At 39.7% G+C, this 25502-nt stretch overlaps 1 protein-coding gene across 2 annotated transcripts; it reads right to left on the bottom strand.

Annotated features, from left to right (window-relative positions):
- Positions 1-428: 428 nt before the first annotated feature.
- On the bottom strand, positions 429-24381 carry rnpc3 (RNA-binding region (RNP1, RRM) containing 3). Of its 2 annotated transcripts, none has more exons than XM_051687272.1 (16): positions 24335-24381; positions 19693-19927; positions 19540-19587; positions 18655-18764; positions 17695-17784; positions 16151-16262; positions 14532-14600; positions 14057-14199; positions 12871-12993; positions 10644-10798; positions 8347-8514; positions 7862-7956; positions 7378-7436; positions 7080-7212; positions 1602-1674; positions 429-1432 (listed from the first exon to the last, which is right to left on the bottom strand). In XM_051687272.1, the coding sequence occupies exons 2-15, from the start codon at positions 19846-19848 to the stop codon at positions 1606-1608; spliced, it is 1530 nt and encodes a 509-aa protein (XP_051543232.1). In that variant the 5' UTR covers positions 19849-19927; positions 24335-24381; the 3' UTR covers positions 429-1432; positions 1602-1605. The 2 variants fall into 2 exon arrangements, with proteins under 2 accessions (XP_051543232.1, XP_051543231.1); XM_051687271.1 differs by having other exon boundaries at positions 19693-19939; positions 24336-24372.
- Between the last annotated feature and the right edge of the window lie 1121 nt (positions 24382-25502).

Genomic DNA, 25502 nt, shown 5'->3' with positions numbered 1-25502 from the left:
TTTACTTCTAACACTGATTTTTTTTTCTTTTTTCTCAGTAAACAAGGGAGAAGTAATTATTTTTGTGGTTCAGATATTATTTACCCTCATGTCATTTCAAGCCCATATGACTTGCTTTCTTCTGTAAAAAATTATTAGCAGAATGTTTACATTGCTCTTTTCTATTCAACGAAAACGAAAATTTCAAAGCCATACATGAGCTTTTTGCTATTTTTTTTGTTGTTGCTCATATTCAAACATTGCACAGTAATACAAAATTCCCATCACTAACATCAAACTTGCCATGTTACGTCTTAAACGGCACCCAGTTTAAATATTGTATGTGCAGGCATGAAGATGAGATGCCCCCAGTATCCCAGCCTTAACTCAAATTATATTAAGATTTACACAATTCAATTTCAGAAAATTCCATCAAACTGAACTGAGCAATCTTTAAAAAAAAGTTTTTATTTTATGAGTGTTTGAGTTCAGAATCAATCACAGAACAAAGAATAATGTTTGCTACCAAAATGCGCCTAATTGTCTACAGCATAAGTTTAATAACAGGAAGTAAAGAGAAAATAGGTGTTTACTGCTCTGATTATTTGCTCTGAAGAAACATCACACATTTCATGATGACATCCCCCATTTGCAGTTGCTTAGCTGTTTTTGGAAGTTGAAGAACCAGCAATCCAGACTAAAGAACAGTGAACAAAGAACAGCTAATCTTCGATTCGGGCCAGCACCAGTCACAGCCATTTTTTGTGTATTCTTTGCCTGTGCTCTCTGCTGTATTGACAGTACCATCTGTTGCTGTAATGCTGGAAGATGAGTTGGCTGACTGATAGCCGATTCTAAATTTACTCTACTTCTCATCAAAGGCCAATGCTGTGTGTGCACAACAATACTGGTACCAATACATTAACGTCAGGATCCAATCTTCTGCTCCATGAGTGCACAAACAACACATAAACAACAATATTAAATACAAAAGTATCCAATAACAATACTGTCATGACAGGGTCCTCAAGGAAGTTCTCAGACTAAAGATATGATTTCCTATTTTATTTTATTGCAAGAAATATCAACATAATCATTTCCTACATATAAAAAAAGATTAAGTCGTAGATGAACTTCAGCCCAACAGGACTCAACAGTCAGTCTGCAGAAAAAATTGAGGAAAAGAAATGAGAGTATTAATAACAATAACAAGATTCATGCATGACAATAAATTAATTTTAATGTTAAAGGACAGTGGTAAAGCAGAAAAATATTGCTTGACATTTGGAAGCAATTCCATTCACCCTACAAACTATGCTAGATTTGTAATGTAAACATACAAAGTTATGAGTTATAAGATGACCTTGTGAAAATAACTCTTTTAAAAGGATATTTAAAAGGATATGAAGTGCTCCTGTAGGCTCATGACTGAGGTAATTTGATGCAACATCATCTTAAACAAATAGAAATGGGAGGTTAACTTTTACTGGTATCAGAGCAAGGAATCATATTTTCAACACGTGATCAGTACATTTTACTACTCAACCTGCTTAAATATACTGATACAGCGTTAAAAATAAAAGCATGTAAAAGACTGGCCTCAAATGTATCATTTTACCCACCAGTTCAGTGTTTCTTTCCTCCTTTCTTTGGGTCGGCAGAATCCTGTTTAGGTTTTGCAGAACGGGCAAATTGCTGGAGTTTGAGTTAAGGCTTAAAAGAAGTGACATACACCGATCAGCCACAACATTAAAATCACCAGCCTAATATTGTGTTTCCCTCATGCCTCCAAAACAGCGCCACCCCGCATCTCAGAACAGCATTCCTAGATGCTATTCTTCTCACCACAATTGTACAGAGCAGTTATCTGAGTTACCGTATAATTTGTCAGTTAGAACCAGTCTGGCCATTCTCTGTTAACCTCTGTCATCAACAAGATTTTCGTCCACAGTATTGCCGCTCACCGGATGTTTTTTGCTTTTGGCACCATTCTGAGTAAATTCTAGGGACTGTTGTGCGTGAAAATCCCAAGAGATCGTCTGGGTTACTGGTGTAACCCGTTCCCTGATGGAGGGAACGAGACGTTGTATCGATGTAGTGACACTATGGGTTCGATCTTGAGAGCCCCAATCACCTTTGCTTAAAACAGAAAAGGCCAATGAGAATTGGCGAGTGGAATTTGCATGCCACTCTCCGCCCCGGACATACGGGTATAAAAGTAGATGGCGTGCACCACTCATTCAGATTTATGCTGAGGAGCCAAAGAGAGTCCCGGCCATGTCAGCGGCCGGTTCAGCACCGCGGCAGGAGGGACACAACGTCTCGTTCCCTCCATCAGGGAACAGGGGTTACACCAGTAACCCAGACGTTCCCTCTCTGTCACTCACTCGACGTTGTGTCGATGTAGTGACACTAGGGGTTCCTATACGAAATGCTGCGAGCACTGAACCATGTCACGAGGTACAGAAGAGTGGACACGGGCAAGCTGCTGCGTGCCTCGCAGCGAGTGCTCGACCACGTTGTGACCTTCCAGCGAGTTAGGTAAGGCATCTACCTAGTCCCATTAAGGGGGGAGGAGGCACTTAATCAAGGAGGCTACAGGCGGTGGCCTTTCCTGATTTTTGCTGTTAAGCAATTTCCCGCCGAGCACCTTCTAGAATAGCGCTGGGAAGTGCTTATCCCTCTCCAGGAGGGAGGGCACTACGGGACCACATCCTACCGGAGGGAGGTTAACGTGGAGAATACCTCACATGGACTTACCAACGGGGAAGTACACATATGGAATGATACCACCGGGAGGACTCTATCTACGGAGAGGGTACACAGCAACAGTGGCTGAAACAGTCACTGTTGAGGGGAAACCGAATAGTGGAATGCGTCACACGGGATTACCGAGGGGGGAATCACGACGTATGGAGCACTTAGCCAGAGTACACAGGCTCACCTGAAAAGGTGCATACCATGAGTACTGGGCCTGGTGGCATCACTCCTCCGCCGAGTTAGTCACTGAACACTGCTTAAGACTTAAGAGGCGTCCAGGGTTCACCAGTTACGGGGAATTGTTGTGGACAAAATAGCGCACATTATCACCTTGAAAAAGGGGAAAGGCGTAAACGCAAGCGGTACACCCAACCGGCTGCCCGGCCTACCTGCTATTACCTCATAACACTCGGGATGAAACCGGTTGTATGCGTAGGTTATAAAACCTCGCAAAGGTATTGGGTGTAGCCCAACCCGCAGCTCTGCATATGTCTGCTAAAGAGGCCCCCCTCCCCAGTGCCCAGGAGTGCGCCCGGACTCCCAAGGGGCACGGCAGATCTTGCGATTGGTAGGCCAAGGAAATGGCATCCACAATTCAATGGGCCAACCTCTGTATGATAAGTCGAGGAAGGATCGATATGTGGAAGCATGCATCCTTCATTTCGATAGCCGCAAACCAATCCTGACGTAGTACTGACACCGGGATGAGCTTCTGCATCAACACCCTGAATGGAAGCCTGTGTAAGGCCCCATTCAAGGCATGCAGGTCCAAGATTGGGCACGACCCTCCCCATCTCTCGGGCTCGATAAAACAAGGGCTCGGCTCTGGGGAGGGGTCCTAATGCTCCCTTCACCAGAAGGGTGGGAACCTCAGCGCGGAAGATGGAGGCACCCTCCACTGAAGTGAAGAGGATGCCACTGAACCTGGACAGGCATCTGGCAAACTGGATCACATAGCTGAGATGAATCATCCTGATGAGCCACAGCGAGGGGCTGGAGAACGCCAACCAGGCCTCCAGGCTCTGTGCCAGCGACACCAAGGGGACGACTGGATTTACCATGCCTGGGGAGGGTGGTTCGCGGCAAGGCAGAGCAGATGTACTGCTCCGCTAGCCCGCAGCGGCGGCCGGTGGCTGGGGCGGGCAAGCAGCCCCAGAGACCAGCATACTTACCTGTTCGCCGGCCGTCTCTCAATGGAGAACAAGGGCAGTCAGTACTCGCATCCGACTGGTCGTCCGGGGCTGACTGACGGGCAGGTGGAGCTGCCTTCCCGTGGGAGGATCTTCTACTCGGAGGCCGGTGTACAGGCTCCGATAGTTCTGGAGCCGGGGCCGGCACAGCAGGAGGATGGCCCTGGCGAGAAGCAGACGGGGCGTGGGATTTCGGAGGCCCGAAGGCGGCCGAGTCGCGCTGCGGCAGGATGTGTTTGATTTTCCTCGACCGTATCGCCAAAAAGCCCCCCTTGGGAGATGGACGCATCGAGAAAGCAAACCTTCTCGGCTTCACACATTTCCGCAAGGTTGAGTCACAGGTGCCACTCTTGGACCACCAGAGTGTACATCGTTCTGCCCAGGGTACGTGCCGTGACCGTCACCCGTAGGGCGAGGTCGGTCGCGGTACACAGTTCCTGCACAAGCCCTGGGTCGGTTCTACCCTCATGCAGACCTCCCAACGCCTTGGCCTGGTGGACCTGCAAGATGGCCATGGCGTGCAGGGCGGAGGCGCCCTGACCCGCGGCCTCGTAAGCCTTTGTCACCAACGAGGAAGAGAACTTTCACTTTTAGATACAGTTGTGCTCATAAGTTTGCATACCCTTGGAGAATTGGTAATATATGTACCATTTTTGAAGAAAACATGAGTGAGCAGGCAAAACACATTTCTTTTATTTCTTATGGGATTCATATTCAACTGTAGGTTATAACAGAATGGCACAATTCTAAAACAAAACATGGCAACAAAGAAAAAAATGACCCCTGTTCAAAAGTCTGCATACCCTTAGTTCTTAATACTGTGTATTGCCCCCTTTAGCATCAATGACAACGTGCAGTCTTTTGTAATAGTTGTCTATCAGGCCCAAAATTCTTTCAGGTGGTATAGCTGCCCATTCATCTTGGCAAAATGCGTCCAGGTCATGTAAAGTCTTTGGTCGTCTTGCATGAATTGCACGTTTGAGATCTCCCCTGAGTGGCTCGATGATATTAAGGTCAGGAGACTGTGACGGCCACTCCAGAACCTTCACCTTTTTCTGCTGTAACCACTGGAGGGTCAACTTGGCCTTTTGCTTAGGGTCACTGTCGTGTTGGAAAGTCCAAGAGTGTCCCATGCGCAGCTTTCTTGCAGAAGAATGCAAATTGTCTGCCAGTATTTTCTGATAACATGCTGCATTCATCTTGCCATCAATTTTCACAAGATTCTCCATGCCTTTAGAGCTCACACACCCCCAAAACATCAGTGAGCCACCACCATGCTTCACAGTGGGGATGGTATTCTTTTCACATAGCACTTATGGTTGTGACCATAAAGATCTATTTTGGTCTCGTCACTCCAAATTACAGTGTACTGGAAGCTGTGAGGTGTGTCAAGGTGTTGTCGGGCATATTGTAACCAGGCTTTTTTGTGGCATTGGCACAGTAAAGGCTTCTTTCTGGCAACTCGACCATGCAGCTCATTTTTGTTCAAGTATCATCGTCTTGTGCTCCTTGAAACATCCACACTGTCTTTTTCCAGAGCAGCCTGTATTTCTCCTGAGGTTACCTGTGGGTTTTTCTTTGTATCCCGAACAATTATTCTGGCAGTTGTGGTTGAAATCTTTCTTGGTCTACCTGATCTTGGCTTTGTATCAAGAGATCCCCGAATTTTCCACTTCTTAATAAGTGATTGAACAGTACTGACTGGCATTTTCAAGGCTTCGGATATCTTTTTATATCCTTTTCAATCTCTATAAAGTTCCATTACTTTGTTACGCAGTCTTCTGACAGTTCTTTTCTGCTCCCCATGGCTCAGTATCTAGCCTGCTCAGTGCATCCACGTGAGAGCTAACAAACTCATTGACTATTTATACACAGACACTAATTGCAATTTAAAAAGCCACAGGTGTGGGAAATGAAACTTGAATTGCCATTTAAACCTGTGTGTGTCACCTTGTGTGTCTGTAACAAAGCCAAACATTCAAGGGTATGTAAACTTTTGATCAGGGCCATTTGGGTGATTTCTGTTATCATTTTGATTTAAAAAGGAGCCAAACAACTGTGTGATAATAAATGACTTCACATGATCACTATCCTTAAATAAAAAACTGTTTTTTTTGCATGATCAGTCATATTTTCAAAATCAATGCCAAAATTTCACAATTTCTGCCAGGGTTTTGAGCACAACTTTTGAGCACAACTGCCGAAGCACCCAGGAGAAGCACAACACTCGACCGTGCGAGGGTGACCGCTGATATGCGCCGAAAGTCCAGCAGCATAAGCGTAGGTGATAGGATGAACACGATACATGCATTCGGCTCCGAAGAAAAAATCTGAATGAGTGGTGCACGCCATCTTCTTTTATACCCGTATGTCTGGGGCAGAAAGTGGTATGCAAATTCCACTCACCAATTCTCATTGGCCTTTTCTATTTTGAGCAAAGGTGACTGGGGCTCTCAAGATCGAACCCCTAGTGTCACTACATTGAGTGAGTGACAGACAGGGAACAGCAGTTACAGAAATACTCAGCCAACAATCATGTCACAGTCCAAATCACTGAGATCAAATTTTTTCCACATTCTGATGGTTGATGTGAACATTAACTGAAGCTCCTGACCTGTATCTGTGTGATTTTATGCACTGCACTGCTGCTACATGATTGGCTGATTAGATAATCGCATGGATGATTGTAGGTGCCACATGGGCTGGTTTGAGTATTTCTGTAACTGCTGATCTCCTGGGATTTTCATGAACAACAGTCTCTAGAATTTACTCTGAATGGTGCCAAAAACAAAAAAACATCCAGAGAGGGGCAGTTCTGTGGATGGAAATGCCTTGTTGATGAGAGAGGTCAATGAGAATGGCCAGACTGGTTCGAACTGACAAAGTCTATGGTAACTCAGATAACTGCTATGTACAATTGTGGTGAGAAGAACAGCATCTTAGGAATGCTATTCTGAGATGCGGGTTGGCGCTGTTTTGGCAGCACGAGGGGGAACTACACAATATTAGGCAGGTGGTTTTAATGTTGTGGCTGAAAAAATACAGCATGGACAAAAAAGAGCTTTGATTTGTCTAAAGTGATGCCTTTACATCAGTACATGAAGTGTACCAGAGAGCTAATGCCAAGAACAGCTGAACAGCAAAGGATACCACCACAAGAGGTTTGTCGTGGAGTATGAATCCATTGGTTTCCTTCAAGGCTTTCTCCGCACTTCTCTCGCTCGGGAGCCCGATGAAGGCCTGACCTTTCATCCTCCCCTCTTTCATCAAAACAATATCAAACCTGGCGGGACCAAACACACTTACACATCAGCATGTTCATGAAGATCTCTCCTTTATTCACCGCTCCTGAGAAACATTAGAGTGGTGGTTGCTTTTCATTGGCTTTGACTTTGATTGGCGGAGTTGGGGCCCCAGACAATGGCCTGAGGCACGAGAAGGTGCTTACATGTTTCTCTCTTCCTCTGAGGAGATGTCGACATACCGCCCGTAGATGAACTTCAGATCCTGTGGAAAAGATTGAGCAGAGTTATGTAGCTGGACTAAATTGAGAAATATGAGCTGTCAAGTTATTCTAGACAAGACGGTGAAACAAATGTTACATAATTGTAAGAATTTACTAGAAGTATAATCTATAGTAAGTGGCATATTTGAAATATACTGTGAACACTAGTAACTGATATATCAAGCAAGGCTGTGTCAGTTCCAAAAGAAACCAACAGCCAATGGGCGTTTTTCAGTTTTCAAATGTTTTTTAATTGCATTTTGAGTGAATATTGTGTAAAAATAAGTGCTCACTAATTTTTTGTGTACATCTTTGTTGCTATCATTAAAATGGATGGATGGATGGATGGATGGATGGATGGATGGATGGATGGATGGACAGGTCAACCCATATTGGTCAACCACAGTTTTATAGAGCAGATACTTACTTTTTCTTCAACTTGCTTTGGAATATTCTTCACGTAAAGTCTACAGGTTGGTTCTCCGGGTTCGTAATTTTTAAACACTGACATTTTCTTTATCTCTGTACAAATGTAAATCAATAAAAAAAATAAAATCAGTACAAAAAATCCCTACATTTTCCTGAACAATCAGAGAGATGTACACTTTTAAGTAAAAAAAAAAAAACTGTCATAAACTAATAAAGTACTCAAATGTACGGCATGGAATCAATGACCTATGATAAATATTGTATGTAATCACAGAAAACATCTGAAACACGTGAACAGTCCTATAATGACTGCTTGGTGTGCCTTGTATCAAATATTAATTTCCTCTTTAAAGATCAACGGTATGCTTGTGAACACTTGAAGGCAAATTCTTTAGTAGTGCTACTCTATTCTATTTGATGTGCGATGCACTCCTACAAAGAAGGAGTGTGAGTGTTTGCATGCACGATGTAAGAGTCTTTCACCGTCTCTGGAGAGTCTGCCTCTCTCTAACTCTCTTCTAGAGATGAACTCCGAGGGAATGTCCTCATCTTCCTCCTTGTCTTCTTCCTGTCTGGGAAGCTGAGCACTTGGGTAGATCTTTCCAAACCCTTCTGGAGCATCCCAAGTGGGAACCTCCGTCTTATCCGTGCCTGGAAATAAGTTGCATAAACACAATTAGAACAAAATTTGAACTGTCACGGTGCTCAATTTCAATCCATCTGAGACAGGCTCGATGTTTTGTTGCCAGCACCGAGCTGCCTGTTGCGAATTTCATCAATGACAATTGAAAAGCCAAATACAAGATGTGAGCAGCAGCGAAGTCTTGTGTGAACACAAATCAAAATGGCAAGTCTTTTTCCAAAAAAAAAACAACTATTCAAAACAAACTCAGTGCTAAGCAGTGCATTGGTGCCACGAATGAAAGTAGAATCAATTCCATTCCAAACCCTTTAATCAATAACTAAAGGCACGTAAGTGATTATAAAATGGAAAATCTAAGCCTGTAAAAAGAACTGCCAAGTGTAATAAAGGGACAATTCACCCACAAATAAATATTCTGTAATCAGTACCCTCAAGTTGCTCCAAACCCATATGAATTTCCATCTTTAGTGGAACACAAAAAGGGAAATTCTGAAGACTGTGTTGGTTGTTTTGTTCCATACAATTATAATGAATGGGGATTGAAGCTTTCAAGCTTCAAAAAAGGAAAGAAATGCACCATAAAACCTACATTTTTAGTCTGTTTCTCATTCAAAGCTATTATATGGCTTCAAAAGACTCTGAATATAGAACACAATTCATGTGGACCACTTTTATGGTGCTATTCTGTCTTCAGTCCTAATTCATTGTAATTGCCTGGAAAAGAACAAGGAAACCAGTCTTCAAATGTTCTCCTTTTCTGTTCAACAGAAGAAAGAAAGTCATATGGGTATGGAGAGACTTGAGGGTGAGTAAATAATAACAGAACTTTTATTTTTGGGTGAACTATTCCTTTAATCTCTGAAGGTAACACCGGCATGTTTGCGTGGGGTCATGCTCCATGGGGTTTCCTTTCAGAATCTTTCATAGCACAGCCTGAGATGTCACCTGGCAGTTGGCAGTAAGCCGTAAGCAAATGCATCTAAGGAATTATGGGAAGCAGCGAGGCTACACAAATCCTCGGGAAACTTGTCTGACAGATCTAGTGTCGAATGTACACTAGAGCAGGAAGTCAGTGCAGATAAGTTCCCCTCCAAGAAGTGGATTCCTTTGACGTTTCTCGTCTTGTCGTCATTTAAATGTATTGTTTATCATTTGAAAGCAAGCATAATGAAAACAACCTGCCTTCAGCTTGGTTTTTTTAGAGCGTTCGGAAAGCTGTTTGTTTTTGAAAGCTTTTTCATCTCAGTTTTTTTTTTAATGGAAAAACAGACAGAAAAAGATAAGGCAAACAAGAGGGCGGGGATCTCAATTTGAGCTCAAGAGGATGACACTTTTTTGCATCATCAAACCCTTATGTTGTTATTTTTTCTGTGGAACACAAAGGTAGAATTTTTGGATGAATTGTTACCCACTTGAAAACCAATGTCATTTTGGCATTCATGACCCAGATGCACCATTTTTGAATATGAATGCAGATGCAGGCTAGACATAAGCTTCAGTGGTGGTAGGTCAGTGAATAATGACTTAAATTTCAGTCTGTATCTCACACAAAAGCTATTGTATGGCTTCAGAAGACTTATCTTACTTATCATACAGACTACTTTTATGGTGCTTTTAAGGTGTTTTTGGAGCTTGACAGCTCCTTGTGTCTATACAGTGCCATTGTATGGCAAGAGGTGTGCATCGATTCTTCCAAGAATTTCAACTGTTGTGTTGCATGGAAAAATTACCCCATTCGGGTTTGGAACAAAATGATGGTGAGTAAATAACAAAAGAATGTTCCTTTTTTTTTTTTTTACAAACAATTCCCTTAATGACTGCACACACATCGACAAAGCTGTGTTTGACAGTCGCACCTCTAATTCCCAAATAAACTTTCAGGGTTATCCTGACGCAAGGGAGGGTCTCGGCACCTCTCGGCGAGAGCAGCTCGGTTTGCTGACAGCCCGATACATTAAATCTTCTCTCCAGCTGAGTCACTATTCTCAGGGCTAATTGCTGTGTTAATTGAGCAGGTCCGCTCAGGATGGATGAGTGAACTTGGGGGCTCGGGGCGCGTTCTGTGATGTGGGCGGATAGATAAATGGATGATGGGATTGAGGAAGTAGCAGGAGGAATCGAGGACACACAGCCTTACCTTCAGTCACATCTGTGGATTGGGACTCCTGATTCTCTCCAGGCCCTACGAGGATAGCAGACACCTCAGCCGATAGATGGAACTCAATCTTTTTCTGTCCTAATGGCTGAGGTTGCTCGAACACGTCCGCTGGCTGCAAAACTGGGCCTGATGCACTGATAGGTGCAACATTGTTTCAGTGTTATTATCATTTATGAAAACGAAATGAAAATTTTTTTGTTAACCAAAATAAAAACTGGAAAAACTGAAACTTAACTAAAAATTTAAATGACTACGAATTAATCTTAGTTTTTAATGCACAGTGTACTTTAAAATTTGAAACTAATACAACCCGCCTTTTGTTAAAGATGCCACTGGATGGCAAAAACACTAGATGGCCCTGAGAAATTTAAAGGGATGGTTCCCCCAAAATTAAAAATTCTCTAATTTTTAACTCACCCTCAATGCAATCCCAGATGTGTATGACTTCCTTTCTTCTGCAGAACACAAAGAAAGATTTTTAGAAGAATATCTCAGCTCTGTATGTCCATGTAATGCAAGTGAATTGTGACTAAAATTTGAAGCTCCAAAAAGCACATCCATGTCTTCTGAAGGTGATCCAGTTGGTTTTGAGTGAGAACAGGCCAAAATATTACTCCTTTTTCAATGTACATCTTGCCATTGTAGTCTCTAGGCACGATCATGCTTGAAATCATGATTACCAAGGAAACTGCTGATGTCAAGATTTACAGTGAAAAAGGAGTTACATTTTGGTCTGTTTTCACCCAAAACCAATTGGATCATTTCAGAAGACATGGATTAAACCACTGGAGTTGTATGCTGCTTTTATGTGCTTTTTGGAGCTTCAAAGTTTTGGTCACCACTCACTTGCATTGTATGGACCTACAGAGCTGAGATTTTCTTCTAAAAATCTTTGTTTGTGTTCTGCAGAAAAAAGAAAGTCATTCACATCAGGGATGGCATGAGGGTGAGTAAATTATGATAGAATTATCATTTTTGGGTGAACTATTCCTTTAACAGCGTTATATTTATTTAAATGATATCAGTTAAAGCATTTACTTTGGCATAAACTATAAATCATGTATAGCGTCAGTTGAGGCAAGTCATATTAGTCAAGCTCAGATGCTTATCAGAGCAGTCCTATTTAAGTTCTCCATATAGTCATTGCCTTAGCTGCCTTTCCATTGCATGGATGCAAGCTGCACTTAACACCTTCCTCCATCCCCAGCTCCACCATGTATGCACCTTTGCTTTTTAGCTTTATCTACATCTGTCTTGTGTTCTGTGCTCTAGGACTAATTGTTTGCCAGTTTGAAATTCCTATCTTAAATGTGTTATTGCACCTTGTTCTTGATTTATCAATTTGATATACTGTGTTTGAAGTTCTCTAAGTGTCAGTTTAATCTATTATGTAATGAAGGATTGTGCCAGAATGTAAAAAAAAAAAAAAAAAAATGGAACAATGTTGTAATAATTCTGCTGGATCTGTTCTGTTACCCCTGAGGATCGTTTATTCGCTGCACTGCCTGTCCATGCATGGCTGCACGGATGGGCAGAGAGTTTGCCCAGAACAGAACCATACTGCCAACACTAACAGATTGCTTTAATTGTCTTTAAGTGAATAAAGTATTCATTCAAGTACTCTAGTCAAGTATTCATTTGACGGAAGTGCTTCTGACTGAACTAACGGTCATAGAGTGAACAGTAACAAAAGCTGAAACTAAATTGAAATGACAAACTGTTAAGTTACAAATACAAATCTCGAATAACGCTGAATAATTTTAAACACCAGGAAACACACTACATAACCAAAAGTAAGTGGACACCTGAACACCCATCCATATGTGCTTGTAGTGGCTTTAATTTAAAAACCATTGGAGTTATTAGGAAGTTGGTCCTCTAGCTTTCACTCTTCTGGGAAGACTTCTACTAGATGTTGAAATATGCCACAAGAGCATCAGTGAGGTCAGGCACTGATGTTGGCTGATAGGACCTCACAATTGGGCTCGCAATTGGTGTTCCAGTTCATCAAAAAAGTGTTCAATGGCACATTCTTTCGCCCATGTAGTGTATCAACAAATCTCTTTGTATATTTCAAACACCAGACTTAAATGTCTGCCTCAAGTAGATAAAATGTAATCTTTGAAACTATAAGGTGTAGTTTAGTTTCATTCAATTAAAGATAAAGAAGCCTCTGGTTGAGTGCAAGACAGCTGAGCTACTTTACCCATGGGAGTCTGGTTTGGGAGTAAACAGGAGATCCTTCAGCTTAGGTTTCTTTCTCTTAGAAGTCTTTGCTCTCAGCTGTCTTTTGCATGGCTGATTAACAAGGCCCATCAGTTTGATCATCCTTTGTGGAAAGCAGATGGAAGAAGTGAGAAGCTATTAAACAATGTATGGCTTTTGAATGCAAGGCAAAACACTGGAATGAAAGAGACAAACTAAATCCTTGAATGCTTTGCAGCCTTCAACTGCTGCCATAATAATACAGACAATCTGTCAATGAGAAACTATGTCAACGCTGGTGGTGGTTCCACATTCACAGAATATCACCACTTGTAAAGTTATTTTTAAATATTGAACAAGAGATTGTATTTACATTTCAGGCATTTAGCGGACACTTTTACCCAAAGCATCTCAGAAACAGTATTTGTTAGTGATGGTCTGTCTGCAATACTATTATGATTATGCATAGTGTTAAAGATCTGGTCTATCTGGGCAAACATTAACTATTACCATTGAGTCCTTGACCAAGACACATAACGCCAGGTTATTTCATGGCAATTCACTCTGTAATAAGTGAACTGTAAGATGCTTTGGACGAAAGTGTCTACTAAACTAGCTTTTTAAATTTTTTGAAGAAAATGTGAGTGGTGCTTGCCTGTGCAGAAATTACCAGCACAATATTAGGGTGTTCGCCAGATCATTGCTATGTGGCTGTTAGGGTGTTGTGGGTGGTTACTAGCGCATTGCTAAGAGGTTGTTAGGGTGTTCTGTGCGGTTGCTAGGTGGTTACTTTCTGACTCAAGTCAAAAGAGCTCACCCTGTAGTTTCTATGATATTCTGAACCCTACATACAGTACGGCTAAGGTGGGCCATCCTTCAATGTAAGTCTATGGTATTTTTTAATCCGGTTTATTATCTGCCAGGTGAAAAGCATTTATCCAAAGTCCAATCATTTAGAAAAGTTATAACACACCTCACTTCAACAAGCCACATGATTTGACATATCACTCACATCCTTAGCACAAATGGTACAAGACGAGTTACACACTCAAGCTTAAAACTTATGGTTAAGGATTTGAACAAAACCTTACGCTAAGTGTGAGCAATGCCTTAGAAAGCACACTTATGAATAGAAATTTTTAGAACAAAAAGATTGTAGGTCAAATAGAAAGGTGGAAATCAGCTACCTTTCTTTGTCTTCATCATCTCCACTCTCATATTCAGATTCTTCTTCGCTGCCCGTCCCCCCCTCTTCCCACACCGGGAGTGGGGGGTTCTCTGGGGGGTAGGGTGGGGGCATTGGCGGCAGCGGGCCTCGGGGCATCTCAAACTGAAACGGTGCAGATGAGTGGGTTACTTCCTCTGAGCGGATCCAACGGTGTTTTGCACAACCGTACAGCTCATCCATATAAGCAGAGCATTTATATCGACAGGGCTCGATAAAAAACAAAGCGTCAAAGCGGAAGACGACTTTTAATTCAGCCGATGCACCAAGATGTGATTCACATTACACATTCATCTGCAAATTGCAGCGCTTCTTTAGTCATGCTGATTCTTTTTCGAGTTGCTTGAATTGAATTGGACTAAGCCCTGATGAAATCTCAATGCAATGGCATTTAAAAAATATATAAACATGTGAGGAACTGTATAATCCCAGCTCACCATTGGGGGAGGAGCAGTCACGGGTCCGAATGGGCAGGGCAGGTTCATCTTATTCATCAAGTGAAGAACCTGTGGAGGAACGTGGAAAAAAGATTCAGATCACTTGAGTGTGTGTGTACACGATCAGCCACAACATTAAAACCACCTGCCGCCAAAACAGTGTCAACCTGCATCTCAGAATAGCATTCCTAGATGCTATTCTTCTCACCAAAATTGTACAGAGTGGTTATCCGAGTTACCGTAGACTTTGTGAGTTTGAACCAGTCTGGCCATTCTCTGTTGACCTCTCTCATCAACAAGGCATTTCCGTACACAGAACTGCTGCTCACTGGATGTTTTTTGTTTTTGGCACCATTCAGAGTCAATTCTAGAGACTGTTGCACGTAAAAATCCCAGGAGATCAGTAGTTACAGAAACACTCAAACCAGCCAGTCTGGAACCAACAATCATGCCACGCTCCAAATCACTGAGATCAGAATGTTTTTTCCCCATTCTGATGGTTGATGTAAACATTAACTGAAGCTCCAGACCCCTATCTGCATGATTTTATGCACTGCACTGCTGCTACATGATTGGTTGATTAGATAATCACGTGGATGATTGTTGGTGCCAGATGGGCTGGTTTGAGTATTTCTGTAACTGCTGATCTCCTGGGATTTTCACACAACAATCTCTAGAATTTACTCAGAATGGTGCCAAAAACAAAAAAACATCCAGTGAGAGGCAGTTCTGCAGATGGAAACGCCTTGTTGATGAGAGAGGTCAAAGGAGAAATGCCAGACTGGTTCGAACTGACAAAGTCTATGGTAACTCAGATAACCATTCTGTACAATTGTCATGAGAAGAATATCATCTCAGAATGCTATTCAAGATGCAGGTTGGTGCTGTTTTTGGTGGCACGAGGGGGACCTACACAATATTAGGCAGGTGGTTTTAATGTTGAGGCTGATCAGTGTATATACATGTTTTTTCCATACACCTGCTACTACATATTTCTTAGACACAAACAGTAATTGTGACCCTGGTTCCATATGTAACCCAGATTGCTGCATGGGAATATAGATAATTTAAAACCTCACTGATGGCCTTAGAACTGAGCTTTGAGAAGATTTAATACTATTCAGCAGCACACTGACGCTGCCAGCCAATATGAAAGAAGTTTAGCACCACCAAAAGGCAGACTAGTGAAGTACAACCATTTCCCTGACATTTTTCAAAACGGTTCACCACAGCTTAAAGGAAAATGTTAAATACAGCCCTCAATCCCTCCCACATGAGCATGATATAAATACCATCAGAATAATTCCATCCAAATATTGTGGTTTGATGTTTTAGAGACTGGACCGGATTCAAAAATAACATTAGTGTCATTCTAAGAGCAAAATCTGTGTTTATAACATGTTTTTGCGTCTTTTACCCAAGATGAACTACAACACATTGACTTTAGTATCATGCAGGAAAAAAATAGATAGTGAGAGAGAGAGAGAAAGAGAGAGATACTGATAAATAAGAGTTATACCATAGTGATGTGCATGTTTACACATTCTCAACATGAACTAATAAATAAAATAACAGAAAGGATAAGAAAAAAAAAAAAACACATTGCAGCCTCCACTCACTTGAACGTAGAACTTGGGCACACTCAAAAGTGTGTGTGCAATGTTTGTCAAAACTCCACTTGAAGGAGGAGGGTATAAATATTTCAGTGTCGGATTTGTTTGAAATTTCAACCTGCGGGAGAAAAAAAAGTACACATGAAAAACTGCCAGTCGCTGGGACTCGGAGAGGAGACAGGGAGCAAACACTTCCAAAAACCCTACCCGTGAAAACAATGCATCAAAAATAATGGTGAAGCATACATAAAAGAGCGAGGTACAAAGATCTGGCTGCTTTTCGTAAATGCCTATGCCTGCAAAACACATCTGCGTGTAAAGGAATAGTTCACCTAAAAATGAAAATTCTCATCGTTTACTCACCCTCATCATGCCATTCCATATGTGTATGACTTTCTTTCTTCTGCAGAACACAAACGAAGGTTTTTAGAAGAATATCTCAGCTCTGTAGCTCCATACAATGCAAATGGTGACCAAAACTTTGAAGCTTCAAAATCCACATAAAGGGAGCATAAAAGTAATCCATTCGACTCCAGTGGTTTAATTCATGTCTTCAGAAGCGATACGATATGTGTGGGTGAAAAACTGATCAATATTTAAGTCTATAAATCTCCACTGCGCTTTTTGTGCATGTTGCAACCTACAGGACAGGAAGGAGAATTTATTGGAAAAAAGGACATAATATTGTTCTGTTTCTCATTCACACCAATTTTATCACTTCTGAGGATTTCGATTTAACTACTAGAGTTGTATGGATTACTTGCATGCTTACTTTATATGCTTTTTGGACCTTCAAATTTCTGGCCACCATTCACTTGCATTGAATGGACCTACAGAGCTGAGATATTCTTCTAAAAATCTTTGTTTGTGTACAGCAGAAGAAAGAAAGTCATACACATCATGGCATGAGAGGAGTAAATGATGAGAGAATTTTCATTTTTGGGTGAACTATCCCTTTAGGATTCAACATATTATGCACCGTATGTTACTTTGACTTTCCTTGCATTATGAACGCTTTGAGTGTCAAGACTCGTTTTGGGCATTCTGTCACTAAAATGGTCTTCACTTCATTCAGAGCATCACGCCTCTGAACAACACATTTACTAAGCGGCCGCGGTCTGTGTACAAGCACCTTTGAGCAGAATTAAATAAATAAAAATGTGTCATGGCTCTGCTCATTAAGTGAAAGTGAGGTGCGGCCTTCTCGTGCAAATTATATCTTAGCCCACGGTCTCTTTATCAAAGGCCACCTGGTGCCACCACATGGCAAGAGCAGACGGGCTGTCACTGCAGAAGAGACACTCTGACACATAGGCCTGTAATTGGACATGAGACGGATTGTGACAGCCACTCTCTCCAACATCCTCTCTCTCCCTTTATTCGCTGTGGGCACATCCTACAGGGTAACCAGGGCCTGAGCTACTGACATCAGGTGCAGGATGTCAACCAAGTGTGTTAGCCTCTCTCAAATCTCCAGTGACATTAAACACAGTGAAACACTGGGAATGTCATTGATCTATTTGCTTAACGAAAATGCACCACACACCCACCCCAGATTCGGAGCAATGCTGTTGTCCACCAGAGGAATGTTATGTTGCTGTTTTTCCTTCTTTTCCTTTTCAACTTGGGCATCAGCTCCACTGAAACATTAAGAGAAAATGCTGAGTGCACAATCATTTTACACACACATAACAACCAGTTGGTTTCCTTTTTGGACAAAATTTGAGGTTAAAATTTAAAAGAATGTATAAGGTAAAGTGTATATCTTAGGTCTAAATGTTTCCATGTAGTCTATACAATTATACTGAATGGGATCATAAAAACTATATAGAAGGAGGCCTGGGTAGCTCAGCAAGTAAAGACACTGACTACCACACCTGGAGTCGCAAGTTCAAATCCAGGGCATGCTGAGTGACTCCAGTCAGGCTTCCTAAGCAACCAATTGGCCCGGTTGCTAGGGTGGGTAGAGACACGTTGTGTTAACCTTCTCGTGGTCGCTATAATGTGTTTCTCACTCTCAGTGGGGCGAGTGGTGAGTTGTGCGTGGATGCCGCGGAGAATAGCGTGAAGCCTCCACACGCGCTAGGTCTCCACGGTAACGCGCTCAACAAGCCACGTGATAAGATGTGCGGATTGACTGTCTCAGACGCGGTGGCAACTGAGATTCGTCCTCCGCCACCCGGATTGAGGCGAGTCACTATGCCACCACGAGGACCTTGAGCGCATTGGGAATTGGGAATGCCAATTTGGGGAGAAAAGGGGAGAAAAAAGAAAAAAAACTATATAGAAGAATTGGGAAAATGTTGATTTAAAAGGTTTTTGAAGAACTATAGCATGTCAAACTGCTTGAAATGCCATGTCAACTCCCCATAAACACAGTTCTGTTCAAATATAGAAATGGATAGTTAGCCAATCAGAGCCAAGTCTAGACAGCTTAAATTGGAAGGGGGAAGTGAGGTGTCTGCTACAGAGCTAGCCAAAAGTCTATTATTATTGATTTTGCCATCTACCTGTCAGACACGGGTGGGTCTTTCAATACAGTGACAGCATCTTGATCCCTTGCAAACTCTACCACTAGTGTGTGACCAAGTATTCTCAGCTGATGAAGTCTGCTTAGTGCCTATATGTGGAAAGAAACAGCACTCAAGGTACCAGCAGATGTGAAAGCCATATCTTAAAGGAATATTCCGTGTTCAAAACAAGTCAAGCTCAATTGACAGCATTTGTGGCACAAGGTTGATTACCACCAAAAAATAATTTCGACTTGACGCTCATTTTCTTAAAAAAAAAAAAAAAAAAAAAAGATGAAACAAAAGAAGAAAAATCGAGGTCACAGTGAGGTACTTACAATGGAAGTGAATGGGGCCAATTTTTGGAGGGTTTAAAAGCAGCAATGTGAAGCTTAAAATGTTATAAAGGCACTTAATTATTCTGTTAAAACTTTTGTTATTTGAGCTGTAAAGTTTTTTTTTTTTTTTTTTTAATAATAGTTTTTAGGTTGTTAGGGTTTATGGTGTTATGTCGTAATGGCAACGAAGTTGTAAAATTGTAAACTTTACACAGAAAAGGTTAGTTATCGATTTTATCACATTAAAATCATGTTAACATGAATATTTTTTTACGTCTTGTGGCTATACTTTTGAAACAGTCAGTATTATAGCATTTATGGATTGGCCCCATTCATTTCCATTGTAAGTGCCTCACTGTACCACAGTTGTTGTTTTTTTTTCCTTTTGTTTAAATTAAAGGAAGGACAAATCAAAATTGTTTTTTGTGGTGATCAACATTAAGCCACAAATGCTATTGCTGGAGCTTAACTTTTATTGAACCCGGAATATTCCTTTAACAAATCCACACAAACACCTTTAAGTGGAAAGCATGAGTTTTTACTTTACCTTAGAGGCTAAGGTCTCACTGCTAAAAGTTGCAAATGCCATATGTTTCTGCAGATGACAACACAATTAGGTCAGCTGTATTAATTCACAGTTCACTGCACAATTTACCCACATCAATTTACAACTTTCTTACTTGTAAATGTTACAACTTACAAGGGGTCCCTTCTCTGACAGGACTCTGACGGAGGAGGCCCCAAAATATTTTAGGAGATCTTCCTTCTCATCTCGGTTGAGTTCTCTGGGTAGATGTCGTATGATGAGGGTTTTGCTTTTCTTAGTTTGAAACTCTGTTTTGTCCAGCTCGGCCATGATTTTAAACTCAGACAACTGATATGGTCAAATGATCAGCAGCTTTGTTCACTCATGTGGGTGAAAGTGAATATGGTTCCTTAAAGTGAGCAGATGGTTAAAAAAAGAAGCATTTGTTTTTCATTATTTCATTCAATTATTTTTCAGTGTGTCAAAACATATACTCTATGAAGTAAATGTCACAGAACTCAGTATTGAAAAGCTCTTTAATCTTGATTTAATGTACACAGATTTTCAGTATTATGCATCATTAAGCAGTTTTAATGTATTTTCTATTGAGCTGTATGATTATACAGATATACTTTGTGCATTATTTTGGCAATGCAACTTTGAATGCAATATGAATTTTCCCAGTATAACATCACTTAATTTTATTTTTGCCAATTCTGGAAAAACTGAATCTGCAAATGCATATTGAAAATAAACTGAAACTAAGGCTGAAACGATTTGTCAACATTATCGACAGTCAACAACATTTTTTGTTTTCAAATAGACGTTTGATCTCATTTAAAGTAACATGAGATCACATTAAACTCTAATGATGACGCGTGAGAGCAGCACTGCAGCTTGTGCCTGACTGAGGATAGGAAGAATTACACAGCTCACAGTCCAGATGCACTCTAAACTTTTCAAACAGCTTCAGGTGATGTAGATCGCAAAGTATGAGGGAATTATAATGCACAAATACAAACGTAAATACAGAAGCACTCTCGTTGTGGAACAAGTGGAGCTGGAGCAAAACTTGCGTGTCGAGCGTCTTTAAAGGAAACACCCCGGCGTTACATCTTAAATGCAGTTATATTTAATGCGTTATAGCTTTATTAAAGTTCAAATAATACGGAAGCAGATAATGTAAATAATTACAAACTCCGATATTGGTATTTCTCTGTGCGGTCAGTGCCTCTTCTATGAGTTGCGCGAATGTCCCAATCTAAGGGGGAGAGACTGAAACTGCATCCGGCTGATGCACACTCTGTCGTGGGGACGCTCGTCCTTTGAGCGCACGCGCTTGCTGCAGCTAGATTATAACATGATGGCTCGTGACTTAGTGAATCATAATATATGTCACTGTGCATTTCTTATCGTAAAGGAAATTGTCAATACACAGCTTTATTAATAAGATAGTTTTTTTTGTTGTTTTTTTTGTGAGTTATAGATAAATTGAAATGAACAGAAAGGTGAGAGAGGGTAGTCTTTGCCCCATTATACACTGCAACAAAATATGTTTTTGATTTGTTTTTGTTTTGGCTTGTTTTCCAATACAAATATATAAAATTCCTTTAAAACAACATACATTTTCTTTAGCCGCTACTGAATGTACTTTTCTACTGCAGAAGAAAAAAAATTATATGAGAATGTTGAATATAATATTAAAAATATAAATATTTTTAAATATCTAAAAATCTTTTAAAAAAAGATGCATTCACCTAAGAAGCAGCATATAAGATATTTAGACTAGCTTTTAGAGAACAGATCTTAAATATAAGTATATTGTATCTTTACTCCACCCACAGAAGTATAACCAAGTGAAAAAATATACAAAATGCACTTATATTTAAAATACATTCAAGCAAGTCTAAATATCGTATATGTTGCTTCTCAAGTAAATGTATCTTGTTTTAAGGATTTTTTGACCATTTTAAATGGAAAACAAGACAAAAACACTTGATAACAATAGGATTTTTTGCAGTGAATTTCTTTACTGAATTAAACTTAAAAAGTTTTTTTTTTTTTCTTTAATTCAGTGAATATCAGTTAATGGTATTTTTAAATATTTAAAATGTATTTATTGTTAGTAAGCACGTTAAATACAATCTTTTAAGTCGGGAACAAGTTGAATAATTGGTTAAGAGCTGATGATTAATCACTGCAATAATTGCCGAATAGTCGAATAATCGTTCTAATAATTGCTAAATTAATCGATTATCAAAATAATTGTTACTTGCAGACAAACAAAGACAAAACTTTAACACAGATTACGGATGACTGAATCTTACAAAGAAATATCCAAATCATATTTTACCCCAAAACTAAAAATTATATATATATATATATATATATATATATATATATATAGTGTGTGTGTGTGTATATATATATATATATATATATATATATATATATATATATATATATATATATATATACACACACACAGTTGAAGTCAGAAGTTTACATATACTTAGGTTGAAGTCATTAAAACTCATTTTTTTTAACCACTCCACAGATTTAATTTTAGCAAACTATAGTTTTGGCAAGTTGTTTAGTCTACTTTGTGCATGAGTAATTCTTCCAACAATTCTTTACAGAAAGATTTTTCACTTTTAATTGACTATATCACAATTCCAGTGGGTCAGAAGTTTACATACACTAATTTAATTGTGCCTTTAAGCAGCTTGGAAAATTCCAGAAAATGATGTCAATCCTTTACACAATTAGCTTATGATAGGAGGTGTACTGAATTGGAGGTGTACCTGTGGATGTATTTTAAGGCCTAACATCAAACTCAGTGCCTATTTGCTTGACATAATGGGAAAATCAAAAGAATTATCCAAGACCTCAGAAAAAAAATTGTGGACATCCACAAGTCTGGTTCATCCTTGGGAGCAATTTCCAAATGCCTGAAGGTACCACGTTCATCTGTACAAACAATAGTAAGCAAGTATAAACACCATGGGAACACGCACACATACCACTCAGGATGGAGACTTATTCTGTCTCCTAGAGATGAACGTAGTTTGGTGCGAAAAGTGCAAATCAAACCCAGAATAACAGCAAAGGACCTTGTGAAGATGCTGGAGGAAACAGGTATACAAGTATCTATATCCACAGTAAACGAGTCCTATATCGACATAACCTGAAAGGCTACTCAGCAAGGAAGAAGCCACTGCTCCAAAACCATCATAAAAAAGCTACAGTTTGCAAGTGCACATGGGGACAAAGATCTTACTTTTAGGAGAAATGTCCTCTGGTCTAATGAAACAAAATGACCATTGTTATGTTTGGAGGAAAAAAGGTGAGTCTTGCAAGCCGAAGAGCACCATCCCAACCGTGAAGCATGGGGGTGGCAGCATCATGTTGTGGGGGTGCTTTGCTGCAGGAGGGACTGGTGCACTTCACAAAATAGATGGCATCATGAGGAAGGAAAATGATGTTGATATATTGAAGCAACATCTCAAGACATCAGCCAGGAAGTTTAAGCTTGTCACAAATGCATCTTCCAAATGGACAATGACCCCAAGCATACCTCCAAAGTTGTGGCAAAATGGCTTAAGGACAACAAAGTCAAGGTATTGGAGTGGCCATTACAAAGCCCTGACCTCAATCCGATAGTACATTTTTGGGCAGAACTGAAAAAGCATGTGCGAGCAAGGAGGCCTACAAACCTGACTCAGTTACACCAGTTCTGTCTGGAGGAATGGGCTAAAATTCCAGCAACTTATTGTGAGATGCTTGTGGAAGGCTACCCAAAACATTTGACCCAAGTTAACAATTTAAAAGCAATGCTACCAAATACTAACAAAGTGTATGTAAACTTCTGACCCACTGGGAATGTGATGAAAGAAATAAAAGCTGAAATAAATCATTCTATCTACTATTATTCTGACATTTCACATTCTTAAAATAAAATAGTAAAATAAAATATATATATATATATATATATATATATATATATATATTCCATAAATAAAATTGAGCATATTGTAAGGACCATTATTCATTCATTTGCACTGTAAAATTAGTTCCCTATTTAAGCACACATTCCCCCCAAATTACTATAACACAGTAGTTAAAACCATCCTGTTTAGACAGTGTTTTAGCTTAAATTCAGCATAACTTCGCACAACAAATACTCCTTATGGATATAAACTTATTTTACGATTATACTATTATATTTTTATGTTATATAATTTAAATAATATATAATTATTTTGGCATTATAGAAATGAGAATTGAGTGGGAAAATGAGCTTTGTGTCATAAAAATAATGTCACTATGTAACCTAGAGAGGTATTACCTTTATCATGATAAAATATTAAATGCAACATCATCTTTTATAAAGAAGTGAATAAAAACACAACACTTCTGTCCGGAACTAAATTTAAGCAGCATGTTCAAGTGGAAGGCAATTTTGGCAACACAACCAGACTGCTGTGATCTCAATCCTTATCACACAACAGAAATGTATTTATTTATTTATTTATTTAAGAAGTAACGCGCTTAATAGTTAACTTATAAGTTAACTGTGCAAAGATTTGCGAATGAAGTACGTCTATAAGTTTATCGGATTTTGTACTGAGGCTAACCTGCTAACTCATAGCATCATCAACTGCTTACAACCAACGCGTGGACGGCGCAAAGAGCACTTAGAATTAAAATAAAACCGCAACACATTAAGAAATTGGGCATATAAATAACTATACATGCAAGCATTAAGATAATATATGGCACGTGTGATAATGCAAGAAAGACATGAAACGCATACCTCTTTCATATTCACACACTTCCGCTGTTACAGCGTTTGTGGGCGTGTCTAACAGGGCTTTTAGAATATCTGATCCCTGATTGGTCCTTTGTGAACTTTTCGCTTCACCAGTTGGTGCGCAGAAGTCGTCAATCACAAATGGTCCAACCTTACAAAAATAGGTCTGTTTTGGGCAACAGAGGGCGCTGCTGAAAACAAAATAAACGTTCAGTGTTGTGAAGTATCCAGTTTTGTATCAACCACGATCCCTCAAATTAAAAAAGACTTCTAGGCCAGTTGTTAAAATGTGTACATGTCTGCATATATATATATATATATATATATATATATATATATATATATATATATATATATATATATATATATATATATATAATCAATGCAGTTTATTATTATTTTTAAAACTGTAAAGCTAATAAAAGCTCCCCATATACTAATACTAATAAATACTATATGCTATATGCTATATATATATATATATATATATATATATATATATATATATATATATATATATATATATATATATCTTTTATTAGCTTTACAGTTTTAAAAATTAATAAACTGCAATGCTCCTCTGTTGTATTGAAAAATTAAAATCATTATATGTATAGGTCTAAATATATACTCCCCAGATGCATTGGAAAAAAATAAAAAAATGTGTACATATAAATCATGATCCAAAATCAAACTGACTTTATTGTGCTAATGGTGCTGGTGATTCTGGTCTTTCTCCTTAATGCCCACTTTGTGGAGTTCACACAAATGTGTCAGTGTGCCTGGCGTGTGACCAAGCCAAATCTTGGCCTTCCCTCCTCTTTCTCAATCATACTGGTCCTCTGTTTCACGTGTCCCACTTATTCAGTTTATAATATGACATCCTGAAAAGGATTTTTTATGCATATTCAATGGCCTCCAAGAATAATGGATCCTATGGTGAGTTGGCAGCAGTATGTTTAAACATTCCTTTAAGTTTGCTTATGTGGCCAAGTAGTTCTGGGCCTATCTGGACACAAGCAAACAGTTCTTGCCACCATTGTGCCTTTGAATAAAGTGCTAATAAATGTTTCATTCTCATGTGGGTAAAATCTTAGTTGAATTTCAGTCTGTTACCTTGTCATTTAAAAAAAAAAAAAAAAAAAAATGTAAGTTATGAATGCTGGCTGGA

This window comes from Myxocyprinus asiaticus, chromosome 44 (assembly GCF_019703515.2).
Source record: "Myxocyprinus asiaticus isolate MX2 ecotype Aquarium Trade chromosome 44, UBuf_Myxa_2, whole genome shotgun sequence".
Lineage (NCBI taxonomy): Eukaryota > Metazoa > Chordata > Actinopteri > Cypriniformes > Catostomidae > Myxocyprinus > Myxocyprinus asiaticus.
This window is presented reverse-complemented; position numbering and strand designations above follow the sequence as displayed.